The sequence below is a fragment of the Siphateles boraxobius genome, unplaced genomic scaffold (genome assembly GCF_051911475.1).
Source record: "Siphateles boraxobius isolate OS27281-9 unplaced genomic scaffold, OSU_SipBor_1 92, whole genome shotgun sequence".
Classification (NCBI taxonomy): Eukaryota; Metazoa; Chordata; class Actinopteri; order Cypriniformes; family Leuciscidae; genus Siphateles; species Siphateles boraxobius.
Genome location: NW_027509222.1, coordinates 2,612,864 through 2,629,968, shown reverse-complemented (window position 1 = coordinate 2,629,968; position 17,105 = coordinate 2,612,864). Strand labels below are relative to the sequence as shown.

At 39.3% G+C, this 17,105-nt stretch overlaps 1 protein-coding gene across 1 annotated transcript in view; it reads left to right on the top strand.

The window, feature by feature from the left end:
- stk32a (serine/threonine kinase 32A) overlaps positions 1-17,105 on the top strand; it is an 88,927-nt gene that overhangs the window by 22,262 nt on the left and 49,560 nt on the right. The window contains exon 5 of the mRNA XM_077224842.1: positions 13,914-14,087. Coding sequence (XP_077080957.1) covers positions 13,914-14,087 — 174 coding nt within the window. The remainder of the gene's footprint in view (positions 1-13,913; positions 14,088-17,105) is intronic.

Sequence of the window (17,105 nt, the reverse complement as noted above, 5' to 3'; positions counted from 1 at the left end):
CAGCTCCTCTGTACCAGGTCGAACTGCAGCAGGTCGAACATGAACCAAAGACTTACAGGTTTGAATGACATGAGTAATTAATGACAGAATTTTTATTTTTGGATGAAATATCCCTTTAAAAGGATATGCTACTGTATGTTTAGATGCTAACACTGTTTACATTATTTCAGTGTACAATATCAGCTTTTTAAAATTATTATAAATAAATAATCAAATTAATATAATACAATATTATCTTTATCAAATCAAAACAATTTAAATAAATCAAATATAAAATGATAAATAAATCAAACCATATCAACAGTACTCATGTATGAATACCTATAAACACTAATGAGATCATGTTGCATTTAGAACCTTAAAAAACCTAAAATATTAGGACACACGTCTTGTTTTCTTTATCAGACTCAATGAAGCATGCTGGAGCACAACGCATCATCCTCATCAGTATGTGATGCATGAATGATTAAATTGCAAATGACTAAATCAATACCATTGCTTTTTTAATTAAAAATTAAATAATACGTAAAAATGTCCTACAGCGGAGAAGAGAAAACAGCTCTCTCTAAATAATAGTCCTGCCGCATGGGGCGTTAAATTTGATAAGAATGCCTGGGGAATGGTAATGTGCTTGGCAGCCGTTTTAAAAGAAGGTGAGCATTGTGCATGTTCCCCTGCAGTGCTGCAGATGAATGTGAGTTCTACTGGACCGAAAGAGGCACTCAAGGTCAGATGTGAGAGACTTCATGCCACTGTACACTCTCTCTCTCTCTCTCTCTCTCTCTCTCTCTCTCTCTCTCTCTCTCTTTGTGTAACAATGAATAGATAAATATTATAACTGTGTTTATGATTATTCATGAGACCATAGAATGTATTATAAGGTGCATTGCAACGCACAATTAATACATTGTACTTTTATAATGCATAATATATAAAGTGTTAGCTCAAAATTCACCTCAGTTTAATACATTTTTTTCTCAAATATAAAATAATTAAACATCAGTCTGTTCTCAAATTATATACAGTAGTATTTTACAGTAGTAAAACAAAACAAGTATTTCAAAATATGAGATTAAAATAATGTGTAAAGCACTCATCTCTCAAAAGTGACATTGTCGAACAGTGACACCAGCCGATCAAGTTTCAGAGGGAGGCAGCTCATTGTGTTCTCACTGAGGTCATAAACGTGCATGTGAGGGGGGTAATGGCAAAGATCACATGAGAGAAGGCTGTAACTGGCTGATCACCCCATCAATGTGACTTTTGGCTGCTATGTTTGAATCATTAAGAAAAATAACAATTTTTGCTGGGTAAAAACCCCATAGTTAAGAGTTATGCAAGTTGTGATTTTGTTGAAGCAATATTAAAGTGCCCCTATTATGCTTTTTCGAATATTACCTTTCAGTGTGTAATGTAGCTGTCTCTGAATGTAAACGGTCTGCAAAGTTGTAAAGTCAAAAGTGCACGATAAATACAAAGTTCTGTCATGAAACTCTAGATAGGTCCTTAACCTGCTTGCAATCACATTGTTTGTCTATAGGGTACAGCTGATTGGTTCCTGCCATTTCAGTAGCCAATGAGCTTGCGTGCTCAACCTTCAAATACTTTGTTAGCATTTGCCTTAGCAGTGCAGCCCGCTTTCAGAAACCCTCCTCCTTCTCCAGCTCTACCTGTATAGATCTGCTACGGGTAATTTATGTACGCTATATTGTACAGCAGCAGCATGTATTGCCCACAGCAGCATGTTGTGTATGTATTAGAAGGAGCAAATCTCTGTACTTGCTCTGCAGCAGCGTAGCAGATCTATTCTGCCTAGACCAAACATATCAACATTGTCATATCCATTAGCATGCCAAATACTCATGACAGAAATAAAGTTATTGTCTTCCAAAAGAAAGAATCGACTCTGAACTGCCTAATCGAGGCATCAGGAATTTCAGTCTCATTTGCATAATGCCTCCTTATAGTCCTCATTGGCTGCCGTCGAACAACTTGACCCGCCCTCAAACGCTGTAGCTGGTTCGTTGTGTACATGTAGAGAATACGTTGTTTTTTGCTCTGCAAAAGCAAATTCTCTTTTGTAAACACTTTCAAAGAATGAGGATGTAAAGAGTCAGTGGTTAAACCTACCACAGCCATACAACAGCAGTATAACCTTTTGACGATTGCTTCTCAAATCTCTGAGGTCTGAATAGGATTTAAAAAACACTTATTAAAGATGGGTCAGTACCCTATTTTTTTCAGACCAACTTGCTCCTCAAAATCACAACCTGAAAGTGTGAGTAATTATTGATGTATATATTTTCTTCTAAGTGTTCAAAATTCGTGTTTTATATTGTGTAGGTCTCCGGCTAACTCACGTTATTACTGTCTTACTGAAATACTTCTGCTAATCAGCTGTGGACCCACTTACCTAAAATTGTGTCCATTAAGGCAGATTGTCTGTTGTTATTACTACTTTGAGTAATGATAAAGGATGGAGCAAGAATTCTTTTACGAACGTTAATGTTTCATCAGTCATTCACGTTAGTGCTCAACTAACGTATGCTAATGTAATGTGTATGCTAATGTAAAGTTTTACAAACTTTAATGTTTCATCAGTCATTCACGTTAGTGCTCGGCTAATGTGCTGTTATTGATACAGTTAATGATACAGTTCCCACATGTGCACTGCAATAAATTAGAAATATACACATGAGTTTGTTGATGGACATACTCTTGTTAATGCTGATGGTGAGGAATTACAGTTGTAACATCTCATAATGTACCTCAAACTGAGTAGTGTATCACTGAGAAACGTCCTGCTCAAGTCGTCCTTGTGATGGAGGTTTTGATTGAATAACTGCTGGTAGTTCTTTCAATGATTCATCATCGGACACGCTCGAATTGATATGGTAAAATCGACGTCATCGTTTCTGTCTTTACAGTGTGTACAATCTCTGAGCTTTAGGAAGCCTCCGGAGCTGAAGTTCAGTTATGGTAATGGATATTTTTTCTTCCGACAAGCGCTGTAAGCGGTAGCCCAATCACAGCAGACTGAGCAGAGAAGGCTCTTGAAAAGGAGGGATTTAGAGATACTGATTCATCTGACAAGTCGTTTGGGAATCATTGAAAAATCTGCTCATGTGCAATGTATAATATGAGAAAATTAAAGTGTTTTTTGACCTTTGATGCATGTAAACCTGTTGTAGGAGACTACAGGAACCTTTAAAATAGCATAATAGGGGCACTTTAAAAGTATTGTTGTGCTGTCTTTACAAATGTTGTAATAGTTCTAATAAGAATTAGGAGAAAATAATGAGCATTACAAAGAAAATCCTCAAAATGTATGAATGCCTTTTCGCGTATAGAGTGATTGATTGTCAAAATGCAATAAACAAACGAAAATTATTTTTTTTTAAAACACTTTATATTAAGTGTTTTTAACCACTATGTACTAACATTTAAATGAATGATTTGATACAATGCACTAATTTTGTACATGCATGTTTTTACATTGTACTTAGTTTTTTGGTTTTTTTTTTTTTTTACCGCATGCAATTACAGCTGTAATAGGTTTCGGGAATTACAACTATAATTACACTGTTAACCTTGACTTACACCTTATCCAAGTCTTAACCTTACCATACCACTAAACCTGTCGTATCCCACCTCAATAGCAGCACAAGTGTTTTGCAATACAACATAAGTACAACACAATACGTACAGAGAATTTAACTATTATTTTTATTATTATTATGTAAGTAAATAGTAGTTAAATATACCTAATATAAAGTCGAACCCATATTTTTATGCAAAATAAAAACAAATATTATGTTTGGGTCAAATTACAGCCCAGACAGATTTTCATAACGTTATGTCACCCAACTGTATGGGTTATTATAACATTTTGTGGTCAGATGAAACCAAGATCTATTCTCCAAACCGCAAAACATCCAGGTTGGATAGACAATGCATCACAGGGCTTGAAACTAAGATATATTGATAAATATATTTCTTACACCAGACACTTATGCATTTTACTTGCAGTAAAATGTTTGGCTGTAGACAATTACTTCAAATATTTATCTGTGCCGTATTGATATATTGCAGTGGTCCTTGCATTGCAAGCCTAATTACGTTTAAATGAGATGTAGACAGGCTTCACTCTCTGATGGCCAACTGAATCTACAACCTTTTTTATATTTAAAGAGGAGAGCTCTCACCCTACCTCCTGTCTCACACTGAGTGTGTTTCCCCAGACTGCTGAAACTCTTGTGAACGTGAGGTCTGTGGCGAAAGTTGAATCCTCCTCTCCTGATGTCTGAATTTCTGACCTTCTAAAACAAAAAGATAATAGAATTTAAACTATAGTTTTCACATTCAAAGCAATTGCACTTTAATGGGCATATTATTTAATGGACAATTATGAATAATGTTGTACTATGCTATTAGCACTTTTAAACTGGTTTTGATGAACTGTTGTAGAGATAATTACATAATTTTGGCTTGTGTTTAGCAGTTTCCGTTAAAGAGCCCCCCAAATGCACTCAAAGTGAATCAATCTTTTGCCACCATTGTGCTTGTACAGGAAGTATACCTTGCCTGAAGAAGGCTCACACCTTATGCTTTCTCAGCACCATGGTGTAATTTGGTCCCTCTTTTACAAGGACCGCTGAGCAGGCATTGCGAACTGACAAATAAAGCCTGTCAATCAAAGTGCGGTTTAAAATCAATGTGACACATATCATGGTGACATCTTAAGCACATTTTCATGCCATGCCTTTTTCCTTGTCATTAGTAATTTATCAGATGTGTTCTTTTGCAGTAGTGCAGGATCTCAGTGAAGCCCTGAAATACAAATCAAGCAGCCTCAAAGGGTCATTAGACAGCTATAAAGAATGAAAAATGAATGCTCCACAAAATCTGACAATGCCAAAGTGAAATACTTTTGTGCGTGTGTTGCCAAGCTAACATGAAAATGATTATGAAGTACACAAAAGCTGTTTAATTTTGCCCTCTGTTTGGTTTCAAAGGCAGGATTATCATCATAAACTAAAAACAATTAAAATTATTTATATTAATTACATGAAAAATTAGATAAACATTAATTAAAAAAACTTCAACATTTTATTTCAGCTAACATTTCTCATTTTCATTTAGTTCAAGCTAACCTATAAATAATTGAAACAAAATAAACTAAAAACTAACAACCAGATTTACTAAACAGGGCACATCAGCATGAGACCACAATCCAGAAAAATTCTACGGGTGATCTACTGACATGGCTCAGCCAGCTCATTTACATTAGGTTTGTTCGACTTCATGCAGCTCTGCGCAGACTGATCGGCGGCTGACTTGAAGCAGTGCATGCCGGTTAGAAATTGTGTCCGACTTGAGACAGCACCGACGCTTCGTGACTGACGTATGCCATCAAAGTACCGCGAGAGCGATTCGAGAGCAGCCGGAGCACTCAGCGGCTGCACGAGCTTTGATGACGACACCGCTGTTCCACGATTGGCCGAATCCACCGCATCACATGTGTTCCATGTTTATTTGAACTATTATTCGACTAATGTTCACAAATCAGTTTTTTATTTACATTTTTACATTTAATCATTTAGCAGACACTTTTATCCAAAGCGACTTACAATTGCTATATATGTCAGAGGTCGCACGCCTCTGGAGCAACTAGGGGTTAAGTGTCTTGCTCAGGGACACATTGGTGTCTCACAGTGGATTCGAACCCGGGTCTCTCACACCAAAGGCATGTGTCTTATCCACTGCGCCATCACCACCACAGTAAAAGCTATTTGCAGTAGCTGTTTTATAACAGTGAAAGCTATTTTCATGTAGTCACGATGTCATATTGTGTCATGTTTATCAAAATAAAACTGGTAAAGACTCCACTACATTTACATTTAAATAGTATAGACTTATGTTGATCTTTATTCTTGTGCAAACAGACGCTGTATTTAGCAGTACATAAAGTATTAAATGGAAACGTAACTGAAACGTCTGTGTATTTGACAGATATTGCATTTATTTCACTTCAGCTGTGGTAAAGTATGCAAAAACACAGCGCAAGCGTCAGTACGGGCAGCAGAAAGTGTCCGACTTCACGCTTGAACGCGGAAACTCTCGCCGGTCGGTTACATCCAGCCACAGCTGATGTCCAACACTGTCAAATCTGTCAATCTACAAAATAGCGTAGGGTCGCAAACAAGCAAAGCCGATGATAATCAGGTGCGGGTGATCTACTAACAACACAAGCGCGCAAATTAAATTTAAGAATGTGGCTTGGCAAATGATATGTTCGGATAACATCTTTCTCTGGCATTCCACATAAATGAACATGAGTGGAGACATTTCTCTTCTTTCTACCACTCTCTCTCTGTTCTCTGTGGTTTATCCTCCTTGCAGCAACTTTCGCAGCCATGTCAAGCACAAAATGGGTTAAGACATGCTTTTTTGGGTGTTAAATAATTTCACACAGAGCAGTAAACTGACTACAGCAAACTAAGGACTGTAACTCACCCTGCACTCTCTGTGCTATGGTTTCTCAAATTGTGTGGCTTGTCGATTTTCTAAAAAAACAATAGGACAAACAGTAATCTTTTTTTGACTGGTGAGTAATGAAATAGGAAAAACAATCCTGTAGGACAGAGCCATAACTATAGACCAGAATATCATAGAGACTTGCCACACAGGACACCAAAGCACCCACTTAACATCCTGCTAAAAACAACCACCTCATAGCAATGTCCTTAAAACCAGCCATAGCACCTTCAGACAATCTAACAGCAAGTGCCTCATGAATTTTGATCTTGACCAGCAATGCTCTAATTTTATTCAGTCTAAAATAACATTACTGCATTTTTAATATTTTAGAAGATTACAATGTAGAGTCTCCTTGGAAATTATGAGATGTCCCAATCCAAATGAGCATGTTCAGTATGGCATGTTCACTTAGATGACTCACACAAGTCTTTTAAAACATTAAAGGGGTTGTAAAACACACTTTTTCGAAGGCTTGATTGTGTTTGTGGGGTGCACTGTAACATGTCTTCATGCTTCGTTTTTAAAAAATGTCTTTATTTTTCATATATTTTACCTTTATTCTACACTGCTCTGTCCCTCCTTGTAAAAACGGTCTTCATAAAAAATAAGCTTCATAAACAAGAATTTCATATAATCGTTCTTACAAATTCTACTACAGTCCTCAAAGGGATTTTTTTGAGTAAAGACTGCGGATCTATAGTGATCGTTTCTGACTGTACGCCACCGTTACTTGTGTATTTTTAGAACGATTGTAGCCAAATATCTGTAGACAGAACTATTAACGCAAAACGAACACAAAAAATTGGCTTTACTACAGTAGCCAAATCAAACACAGAACCATGTTTAGCATGCCTGTAGATAAACAAGCATGTAGATAAACAATACATAAAAGCTCTAATCAAAGAATAATTTACACTAATTCCAAGTTCGCTGTTGAGATTTTTAAAAAAAAGTTTGTAGCGTTAGGTGTTTGTTGGATAACGTTAAGTATGAATGAGCATTTAACAAGCTGGTTTGCAGAGCCAAACAGCTTTGTCATTTGTTTACTTCCTTGCTACAACGTACAATTAACAATACGAACTATTGCAGGAAAACACATCGACGAAAATAAATCATACTTACAGGTTGTGGCCCGTAAACAACAGCTTCTGTTTTTAAAGTTGGAACTGCTCAATCTTTCAGGACAAGCCGATGTGCGAATCCTGCATTGAACTCGAGAAGATTGTGGAAGCTTTCCACAGTAACATGTGCAGCACAGAGAGCGAGATTTGGGTAATAATTATGAGGGACCGAGTTAAAAATCAATTAACCATTGATCTAGGGATGCACCGATCCGCATTTTTTCACTTCCGATCCGATTCCGATACCTGAATTTGGATATCGGCCGTTACCGATACTATTCCGATACCAGAGCTGTGTTTGCTTTAATATTATTATTATCATTATTGTTGATTTTATATGATGCTGCAATAAACTTCTCTCTACAGGCAAGTATGATATGTATGCATGTATGTCCCAAAAGGCAACTTGAGGTAAGTATAAGGTTAGAAACAAATAAGAGACAATAAGTGTAGGCACCAGCACCAAATCTGGTAAAACGTTACACATTGCTGTTTGTATTGTTGTAAAATACATTCATAAAAAACAAGATAACAAAAATCAAAAAGATAAATTATTTTATATATAGTCTAGCTACTATAAAATTAAGACATTTTTTTAATGTATAGCACAGCTGTTTATTGAGGCAGCAACATATGATAGATGGGACATTTAATAATCTTTCATTGCGCAAAAGTATTATGATATGATTATGAAAGACTCCAATACAGTGCGGCACAAAGCGCTTATGCGCATCCCGAGCGCAGAATGATGCGCTTGAAGCAACATGGAGTCACAGCGCGCAGTGCGTCGAGTCCGCATTGAAAAGTTCAACGCACAAAGGAAAGACATATTGATGCGTAGTGTATTGTACAGTATCTATCTATGCAATAGTTTATTCAGCCTTTTCTTTTAACAGTTTTAAATTTAAGTTACTGTGTGCTTGAAGAACAATTAGTGCTCTCCAGTGTTGTGATCTAACAGACACACGTTAAAAAGTAACATGATTAAGGTACAGCAAGTCCAGCAAGATAGTCATTTTATCCGAAACCATAGAGCTTTATCTACAGATCAAGTATAATAATAGTAATTGAATCATCTTGGAGAGTTTCACGAGTCACCTAACTTTCTCTTCAAGAGATTTCCACGACGCATGCGCGAGAACTGAGAAGAGGACGTTCTTCTTCTAATACTTCTTGTTCAGTTCTCGCGCATGCGTCGTGGAAATCTCTTGAACTCTCGTCTCAGGCCCACAAGGAAGAAAAGGAGTAGTCGAATAAAGTCGTTATTTATGGGGTTTTTTTTCGGAAAAAAAGTATTCTCGTCGCTTGATAAACTTATAGTTGAGCCACTGTAGGCACATGGAATATTTAAACATGTTCTTTAATGACTTTCTGGGCCGTCAAGTTTCATTCCCTCTGGCAGCCTATGTAGCAGTGATCCACCTCTCAGATTTAATCAAAAATATCTTCATTTGTGTTCCGAAGATGAACGAAGGTCTTACGGGGTTGGTACAGCATGGGGGTGAGTAATTAATGACTTAATTTTAATTTTTGGGTGAACTAACCCTTTAACAATAACACAATAGTAAACACACAATATCGGATTTAGATCGGCCTCGTCTGACCGATACCCGATCCGGCAAAAATGGCTGTATCGGAGCCGATACCGATACTGGATCGGATCGGCCCCATCCCTACATTGATCCCTAACTCCCCCGACTCTAGGAAAGCTGAACAAAGTGGACCTGCAATCCGGATGAAAATAACAGCGTTTCGACGACACTCCAGCCTACTAACGTTATACCACAACAACTCTTCTCCAAAACAATATAAAATGGCCTCGCCCGCCTTATTTAGTATTCTCGGAGGAGGGGTTTAGGGGTTAATGATGTCAGCAACCCTGGAGGAATGTCGTGTAGTCCCTATCGGCCGTTTGCTGTAGTCATTATAAATTGATTTCTTTAAAAGCAAATATCTCCGTTTGCTTTGAACTTTGAGAGCTGTAACTCTGCAGATGTTGTTTATGCTCAAACAGCAACATTGCACACTAACTAAAGTTAGAAAAGTGAAATTGTCTTTTACCACCCCTTTAAGCAATGATATGAGAACATCTGCAGATGGCCAGATTGTTGTTATGTTGCTTAAAACCCCTCAGGCTGTGCTGTATTTGTGTCCACATTGAGATGACTCAGATGAGTTTAAGACAGATAGTTGCTGAGTTGAGTCTCTTATCCTCCTGCTTTACTTCATGCATTGAGAACTTTCACTTCCAAACCGAGGATGTCTGCAGTCCCTCATGAATATTAAAAGGAAAGTTTACCCAAAAATTACCTGTCATTAGTTACTCAACCTCAAGTTGTTCTAAACATGTATGAATTTATTTCTTCTGCTGAACACAAAAGGAGTTGTTGGTGTGCATGGAAATGCGGTGAGATGGGAAGAATTCCATGTCTAAGTACGGATGTACCCACCCCAAGTCTTTTGGCAACCGTGAGCGGATCGGTAAACTTGTCCCTTATGAACAAGCAAGAGTATCTAACTGTAGCCCCCTCATGGAAACAAGGAGTACAAGCACCTCGCTTAGCATCTGTGTACTTTTACATTTTGTGTTGCAGTTGCGTTACCCTTCACGAACAGTCATGTCAGTTGGCTGGTTCACAGGAGCAGATGGCAAAATAGACAGCCTTGTGCACATTTGCCTGCCATAGAGGAGCTGAATGGGTGAAGTAGCAGTTGCAACATGTGGAGTGGCACTGCAAGAAATCAGTTTCCACGGATGTTACTGGATGGCCATTTAGACAGTGTGTTGAGACACATGGTTAAACCAACACCATTAGCTGCCACGTAAAGAGGAACGATGGTGGCGAATATTCCTTCCTTACAGAAAAACAGCGAAAGCAGCAGATGTAAACTGAACACCGTTATCTGTAACTATACTCAGTGGAAGACTGAAGACTAATGACAGAAACGAAACCACAGAATCTGTAGTGACAGTGTGAGTAAAAAGAGACCTCAGGCCATTTGCTGTAATAGTCAGTTAAGGTTATAGTAAACCTACAGTATAGTGGGATGCAGCAGTGTCAAATGGCCTGACTATATCCACAGCCACTTTCTGCCATGGTCCATCTAGCAGCAGTTCTGGCTGGAGAGGAGCTGGTGTGACTTGACAGTTTTGTCATTGAGCAGACACACGTGGCAGGAACGGACAGTGTCAGTACCCTGACCACCAATAGAGTTCACGAAGGAATTGTTCGGTCCTCACCTCTCCCTGATGTCCATCGTGCGCTATGGAGACCAGCACAGATCACAGAGAAGAAGGTACAATCAGCTGTGAGCCTCAGAAGACGAAGTTGTCCTTAACAGACAGTCCAAGTCACAGTTTATAGTATGGCAACAACTCAACGTCCACATCCCTTGGGTGAAGGAGGCCAACCATTAGAAAAGTGTGGTTAATGCAGGACAAGAAGCACAACATTTATATAGAGCTTTTCTGAGCACTCAAAGCGCTTCACATATGGAAAGGGGAATCTCCTTAACCACCACCAATGTGCAGCATCACCTGGACGATACGATGGCAGCCATATTGCGCCAGAACGCCCACCACACATCAGCTTATTGGTGGAGAGGAGACAGAGTGATCAGTATAGCGAGTATATTATGCAGTATATTAGGAGGCCATGATGGACAGAGCCCAATGGGCAAATTTGGCCAGTGTGTCGAGGTTACACCCCTACTCTCTGTCTAAGGACATCCATCCACATGCAGCATCAACATTAGCAGCAGACAGAGAATTAGAGGCGTCAGGTAGAAAAGCAACAATCCACTTCATCAACAAGAGCTTGAGCAACAGCATTATCTGCAGGAGAAGCAGGTAAGGACAAACGTCACAGATAATCAGCAAGGGCATTCTGAGTCCCAACTGTCCTCATGCAGCAGCACTTGGTCGTAAGCATTAGTCAGGTCAATGATAGAGAAAACAGTAGAAACTTCTCAGCAGAGAGTGGTTCATCAATGGAAAAGAAAGTCCAATGGAAAAGAGTCCAAGATCACTGCTTTTTTTGGCTCTGAGGTAAATGCATATCCTAATTTTACCTTACTTGTTCTGCATAACAATTGGTGACACCCATGCAGAGGCATTGATGCGTTCTATCACTCCAGCTACTTTCAAGTGATTTAATTCCTCTGACACAGCACTCCAAACAGAGAGTGGCAGACGACAGAGTTTTTGGCTCACAGGTGTGACGGCTTCATTCAGCTTTATGTGATGCATAAAGTTTTTAGCACATCCAAACTCAGTTGACTCGGCAATTTAGATCTAAAAGACTGGCATAGGAGAAGCAGTCAGGATTGTTTTAAATCCTCACGTTCAGTGCAGACATTAGTCCCTCCCCATAAGTGGAGTCCCTTTGTATAAATAACGTAGTATACATCAAGACAATTTAGCTAATTGTTTATATAAAGAACGTAGAGGGAACTGAGTGGTCATGAAGGAAAGCGTTCGCTGACAAACATCCAACCAATGGAGTTTGGACTTTTGATTATGCCACAAGCCTGGCTTTGGGTTGCGACTGCACAACATTACTGGTTAATGGTCATGAGCCTGTCAAAGTGAATGGGGCATTGCAAAGCGATCAAATGCGCTAAAATGGACGCTTCAATACAACATTTGCATGCACCAATTCAGAAAGACAAATGTTCCGGTTTATGATGTTTACTTTGGACGTGTCCTGTGTATAGACAGCCTCAAATTGTTGTGGTGCATCATGTAAAAAAATGCGTCCAGTGCAAAACGCATTCACTCTAGACAGTGTTTGCCTACTCAATTACTTACTCGTTACACATAGCAGCACAGCTAAATGTATTCCTAATATGTTGGAGCTTTTATTGTAAGAAGTCTACTTTTACATACTGAGAAATGCTTTCACAAGCACCTGTAAGAGCTGTGTTTAAGATGTTTGAGTTGAGGAGGCGCGACGCGAAAGGAGCGTTTGCAAAATATGATGAGTGTTTGCTGATTTATATATATATATGTCAGATACTGATTGATTGATTGATGGGTAACCAACTTTACACAACATGAGGCCTGTGATATGGCTCCCTACTATTACAACACAGCCAGCCTGAACTGCTCACACAAGGCCGGTCATCAGTCTTGTCATTCTCTTTTGACCTCTCTCATTAACAAGGCCTTTTCAGCCACAGAACTGTCGCTCACTGTGTGTTTTTTTCCTGCATTCACTGTAAGCTCAAGACTGTTTACGGTGCATTAAAATCCCAGATCAGCTGTTTCTGAGATTCTCAAACCACCTTGTCTGCCACCAACAATCACTCCACAGTCAAAGTCACTTCGATCACATTTCTGCCCAACAAGGATCGGGTTGCTGCCACATGATTGGCTTAGTAGATATTGGCATTAACAAGCATGTGTTTAAGTATACCAGCTGCACTTTATTTTACATGCACTTACAGTATTCTGAATTTAATAAACTGAAAACCGACACAGAAAATAAGGTTTGTTTAATAATCAATTTATTAATCAAATTCATTTAATTATCAACCAAAACTGAGTTGTATATAAAGATTTGAATTGCACATAAGGCAGTTTTTACATCAACATTTGAATTATATAATTATGTTTATTCTCCAATTTATTATACATATTTAAACATGTATAAATATTTAAACGATGGCTGTAATACAATCTTGTTCATCATGCTTATATTGTACTCTAACTTCTACTAAAGAGAAGATCAATTCACTGTCCTCCTCGCTGCCGCTTGAACTGAGGCGATGTTACACCAATTTCTGTGACCATCGAATTCAGTGACCGTAGTAGGCGCACTTGTCACAGTATTCGGTGTAACAGCAGCTAAAGCGATCTGTCATGTGTCAAAGCAACATCTATTGTTTGAATTTCGTGATGAAATTGACAAAATTTGAAAGCTCTTTCATAAAACTCTTCATTTTTTTTGAAAGACTGTTTCATATCCAAAGTTACTGAGCACAAAGCATATTTTGATTATTGGATACTAGGCAGCAGGCGCACTGCAAATATTCTTTAGTGAAGTTTTGTTCAAAAGACAAATTGGTATTGTCAACCCAGCAGACAATACAGTCAAAACACTGCATCGAAGAAGCACTTGATTAATGTCACTGATTTCAGTCCTTCAAAACCGAATATTTGGACTTCCAAATTAGACATTGTAAAAACAAAAAATAAAAATCTGGATTTCAAAGATAACAACACAATTTTTCATAATTTGTCTAATGCAGGTACTCATTTCAAGATGAAGAGGACATGTTCATGGTAGTTGACCTGCTGCTGGGAGGAGATCTACGTTACCATCTACAACAGAATGTGCACTTTACAGAGAGCACTGTGAAGCACTACGTGTGTGAAATCGCCCTGGCTTTGCACTACCTGCGCAACAAACACATCATCCACAGGTAATGACTGCAGGTAGACTGCATTAAGGTTTTGCACATCCAGTAAAACACACACACACACACACACAAACAGGCAAAATGGTTTGGAAAAACGACTCAAATGTACACACATGCAACGCTATTAGTCAGATGCTGATACTGTTCTTTATGTTGCCTTGTGTGTCCTGGTTTACTTATACTGACAATAGAGCTGTTGAGTAAATATTGCAACATAAATTACACACAGTCATGCCTCATAAAGGAATTTTGAAGCAGCTGTGTTTTTTTTAATCACATAAGTTTCCTTCAAGTTGTTGAATAGCACTGTAGTATGTACTCTAGTAGTGGAGTTTGTGGCAGTTCTTTCAACTCTTTAAGGTGTTTAAAAATAGTGACAAATGTGAGGCCTGGCTTGTACGTTTTTGTTTGGATGCTTTTAACTGAGTAACATTTTATAGTACCCATATATATATATATATATATATATATATATATATATATATAACGGAACAGTTTATTGGACCTTAAACAGAAAAGGAAAAAAAGAAGAGAAAAAAGCATTGCATATAGGTTTTTTGTTGAGTATCATATTTGATTTATTAGGCTTTTATGGCTCATAATGTAATGTGGTAATCTAAGCTGCTTGACGCAGATACCACATTCAAGGAGTCTTCAATTAACCAGGAAAATACACACTCAACTACGACGATAACTGACAAAGGACATAACCAAACAGGGAGTATAAATACACTGAGAACTAAACGAGTCAGATAACCGGTAACTATCGAAAACAAAAACAAGTACATCAGAAACCAAGGGAACCTAAAGCAAACAGAGCAGGGATACAGAAACTAAGGGAAACAAAACAAAATAAGACTCTATAACCTTGACAGTATAGTCTCCCCTCCCAGAAGGTGCATCCTTGCACCCTAACTGATAATCCTGTGGAGGGAGGGGGCTTTGGAGGAGGGTGCGGGCTGGTGATGGACATGGACCAGGAGGAGCCGTTTGAGGGAAACACCACAGTGGAGATGACTGTGGGAGGAGCCAGGGTGAAGCTTTGCCTGAAAGTCGAAGCAGAACCTGGAGACTGACTGACGGAGGTTGAGACAAAAGTGATGGAGACCCAGGCGGAGCTGAGAGGCCGACGGGCCATGGCAACATCCACGACCTGGAAGCCCACGGTGGAACCGCTGACTCTCCGTGCCAAGGCTTTGATGGAGGCTCGGCAGACCGTGGCAAAGGAGGGAGTGTGGACGACGGGGAAGCCGGAGGGAAGAAGGAGCCTGGAGGAGCCAAAGGGATGGAGGGATATAATCAGAAACCAAGGAAACCGAATCTAATCAGAGCAGGGAAACAGGAACTAAGGGAAACAAAACAGAATATCTAAATAAGAGTCCATAACCGTGACACGTATAATGAAATTATGGAGCTCACACTCAAGCAGGAAAAAAACACCAACGTTTTATTCAGAGGCCCAAACTGAGCGAAAATATGCAATTTGGTACAGTTGTGGATAATTATATGGCCAAAAAAATATCTTTATAACAGCATGCTTACTCACATAAAATGCAAATAAACATCAGCTGTCACTGTATATTTCCAAAAAAATATCTCTTAGTCGGATGATATTTAAATGCTTAGTTGAATGATCCTAGCTCAAACCTATAATGCAATGTGGTGCAATCATACTGAATCAACATTAACTGTCCTGTTTGTCGTCAGTGTTGTAGACCCCATTTGCACAGTGATGTTATGGTCACCTGACAGGTCTGAAGAAATTACAAGGAGCTCCATCTTTTCAAGTATGAGATGTAGATGACACTCCTTCATCCAGGCAGAAATGTCTGAAAGGGAGGCAGAGAAATGAGCTAAAACAGTTTGATCATCAGGTTGAAGTGACAGATTAAGCTGCTTGTCCTCTGCATAGCAGTGGTATAGAAGCCATGTGCCTATTACCTTTTCTGTGTAAATAAAAAAAGAAGAAAAGTGAGCCCTGAACCTAGAGGCACCCCAGTGATCTGCTGGTGTGAGGCAGATACCCCTCCTCTCCATGAAACCTTGAAATATCTACCTGTGAGCTAAGACTGAAGCCACTGAAGTACCGTACCTGTGATGCCCAAGTTAGAAAGGGTAGACAGGAAGATCTGGTGGTTTACAGTGTTAAAGGCAGCTGACAGGTCTAGTAGAATAAGGAGAGCTGATCTTGAGGTCACTCTTGCCAGCCGTATGGTTTCAGCAATGGTCAGCAGGGCGGTCTCCATGAAGAGTCCAGTTTTGATGCCAGACTGGTTGTCATCAAGTAGGTTGTTCTGTTGTTTTCAATTGCTGTATGATTGGGTGTTGGCTTTTGAGCAGTGGGGTTAAATGTCAGAGCGGATAGCGATGTTGGTGAGATCTATTGTAGAAGGTGGGAGGGGATTGTGTCTGAGGAACAAGTTGTAAGATGGCTGGAACTGAGAACTTTGGAGAACTCTTTCTCTGTGAGGGGAGAGAAGGAAGAGAAGAGTGAAATGTGTGTGGGATGAGGCTGGTTGTGGATAAGTGGAGCAGAGAACTAATTGCTGATGGTTGCCACCTTATTGGTCAAATAGCTGGCAAAGTCATCAGTCAGGGAAGAGGTGGAGGAAGGAGACAGGGTAGAGAGGAGAATATTGTGAAAAGTTCCCATTTGTCTGAGGTGTTGCTGATTTTGTTTTGATTTTGAGTTTGTGACAGAAACACAAGAGGAGATAGGAATGAATGATATTTCCTTAGGTTAGCTGGGTCTTAAGTCTTGAGCCGTTCTCCTCTCAGCAGCTCTGAGCTTGGTTTGATGGTCACGGAGAACATCTGTGAGTCAGGAGCTGGAGGGTGTCGCATGTGCTAGCATCAATGTGATATCATAGATGTTATCCAGGCATGATGTTAAGGTGGAACATAGAGGGACCTATCATACACCCGGCGCAATGCAGCGCCAGACACGACACAAGTGTTTTTTGCTAGTTTCAGCCCCAAACAGTTATCAAGCGCCCATGGGCTGCTGATCTGAAAACTTAG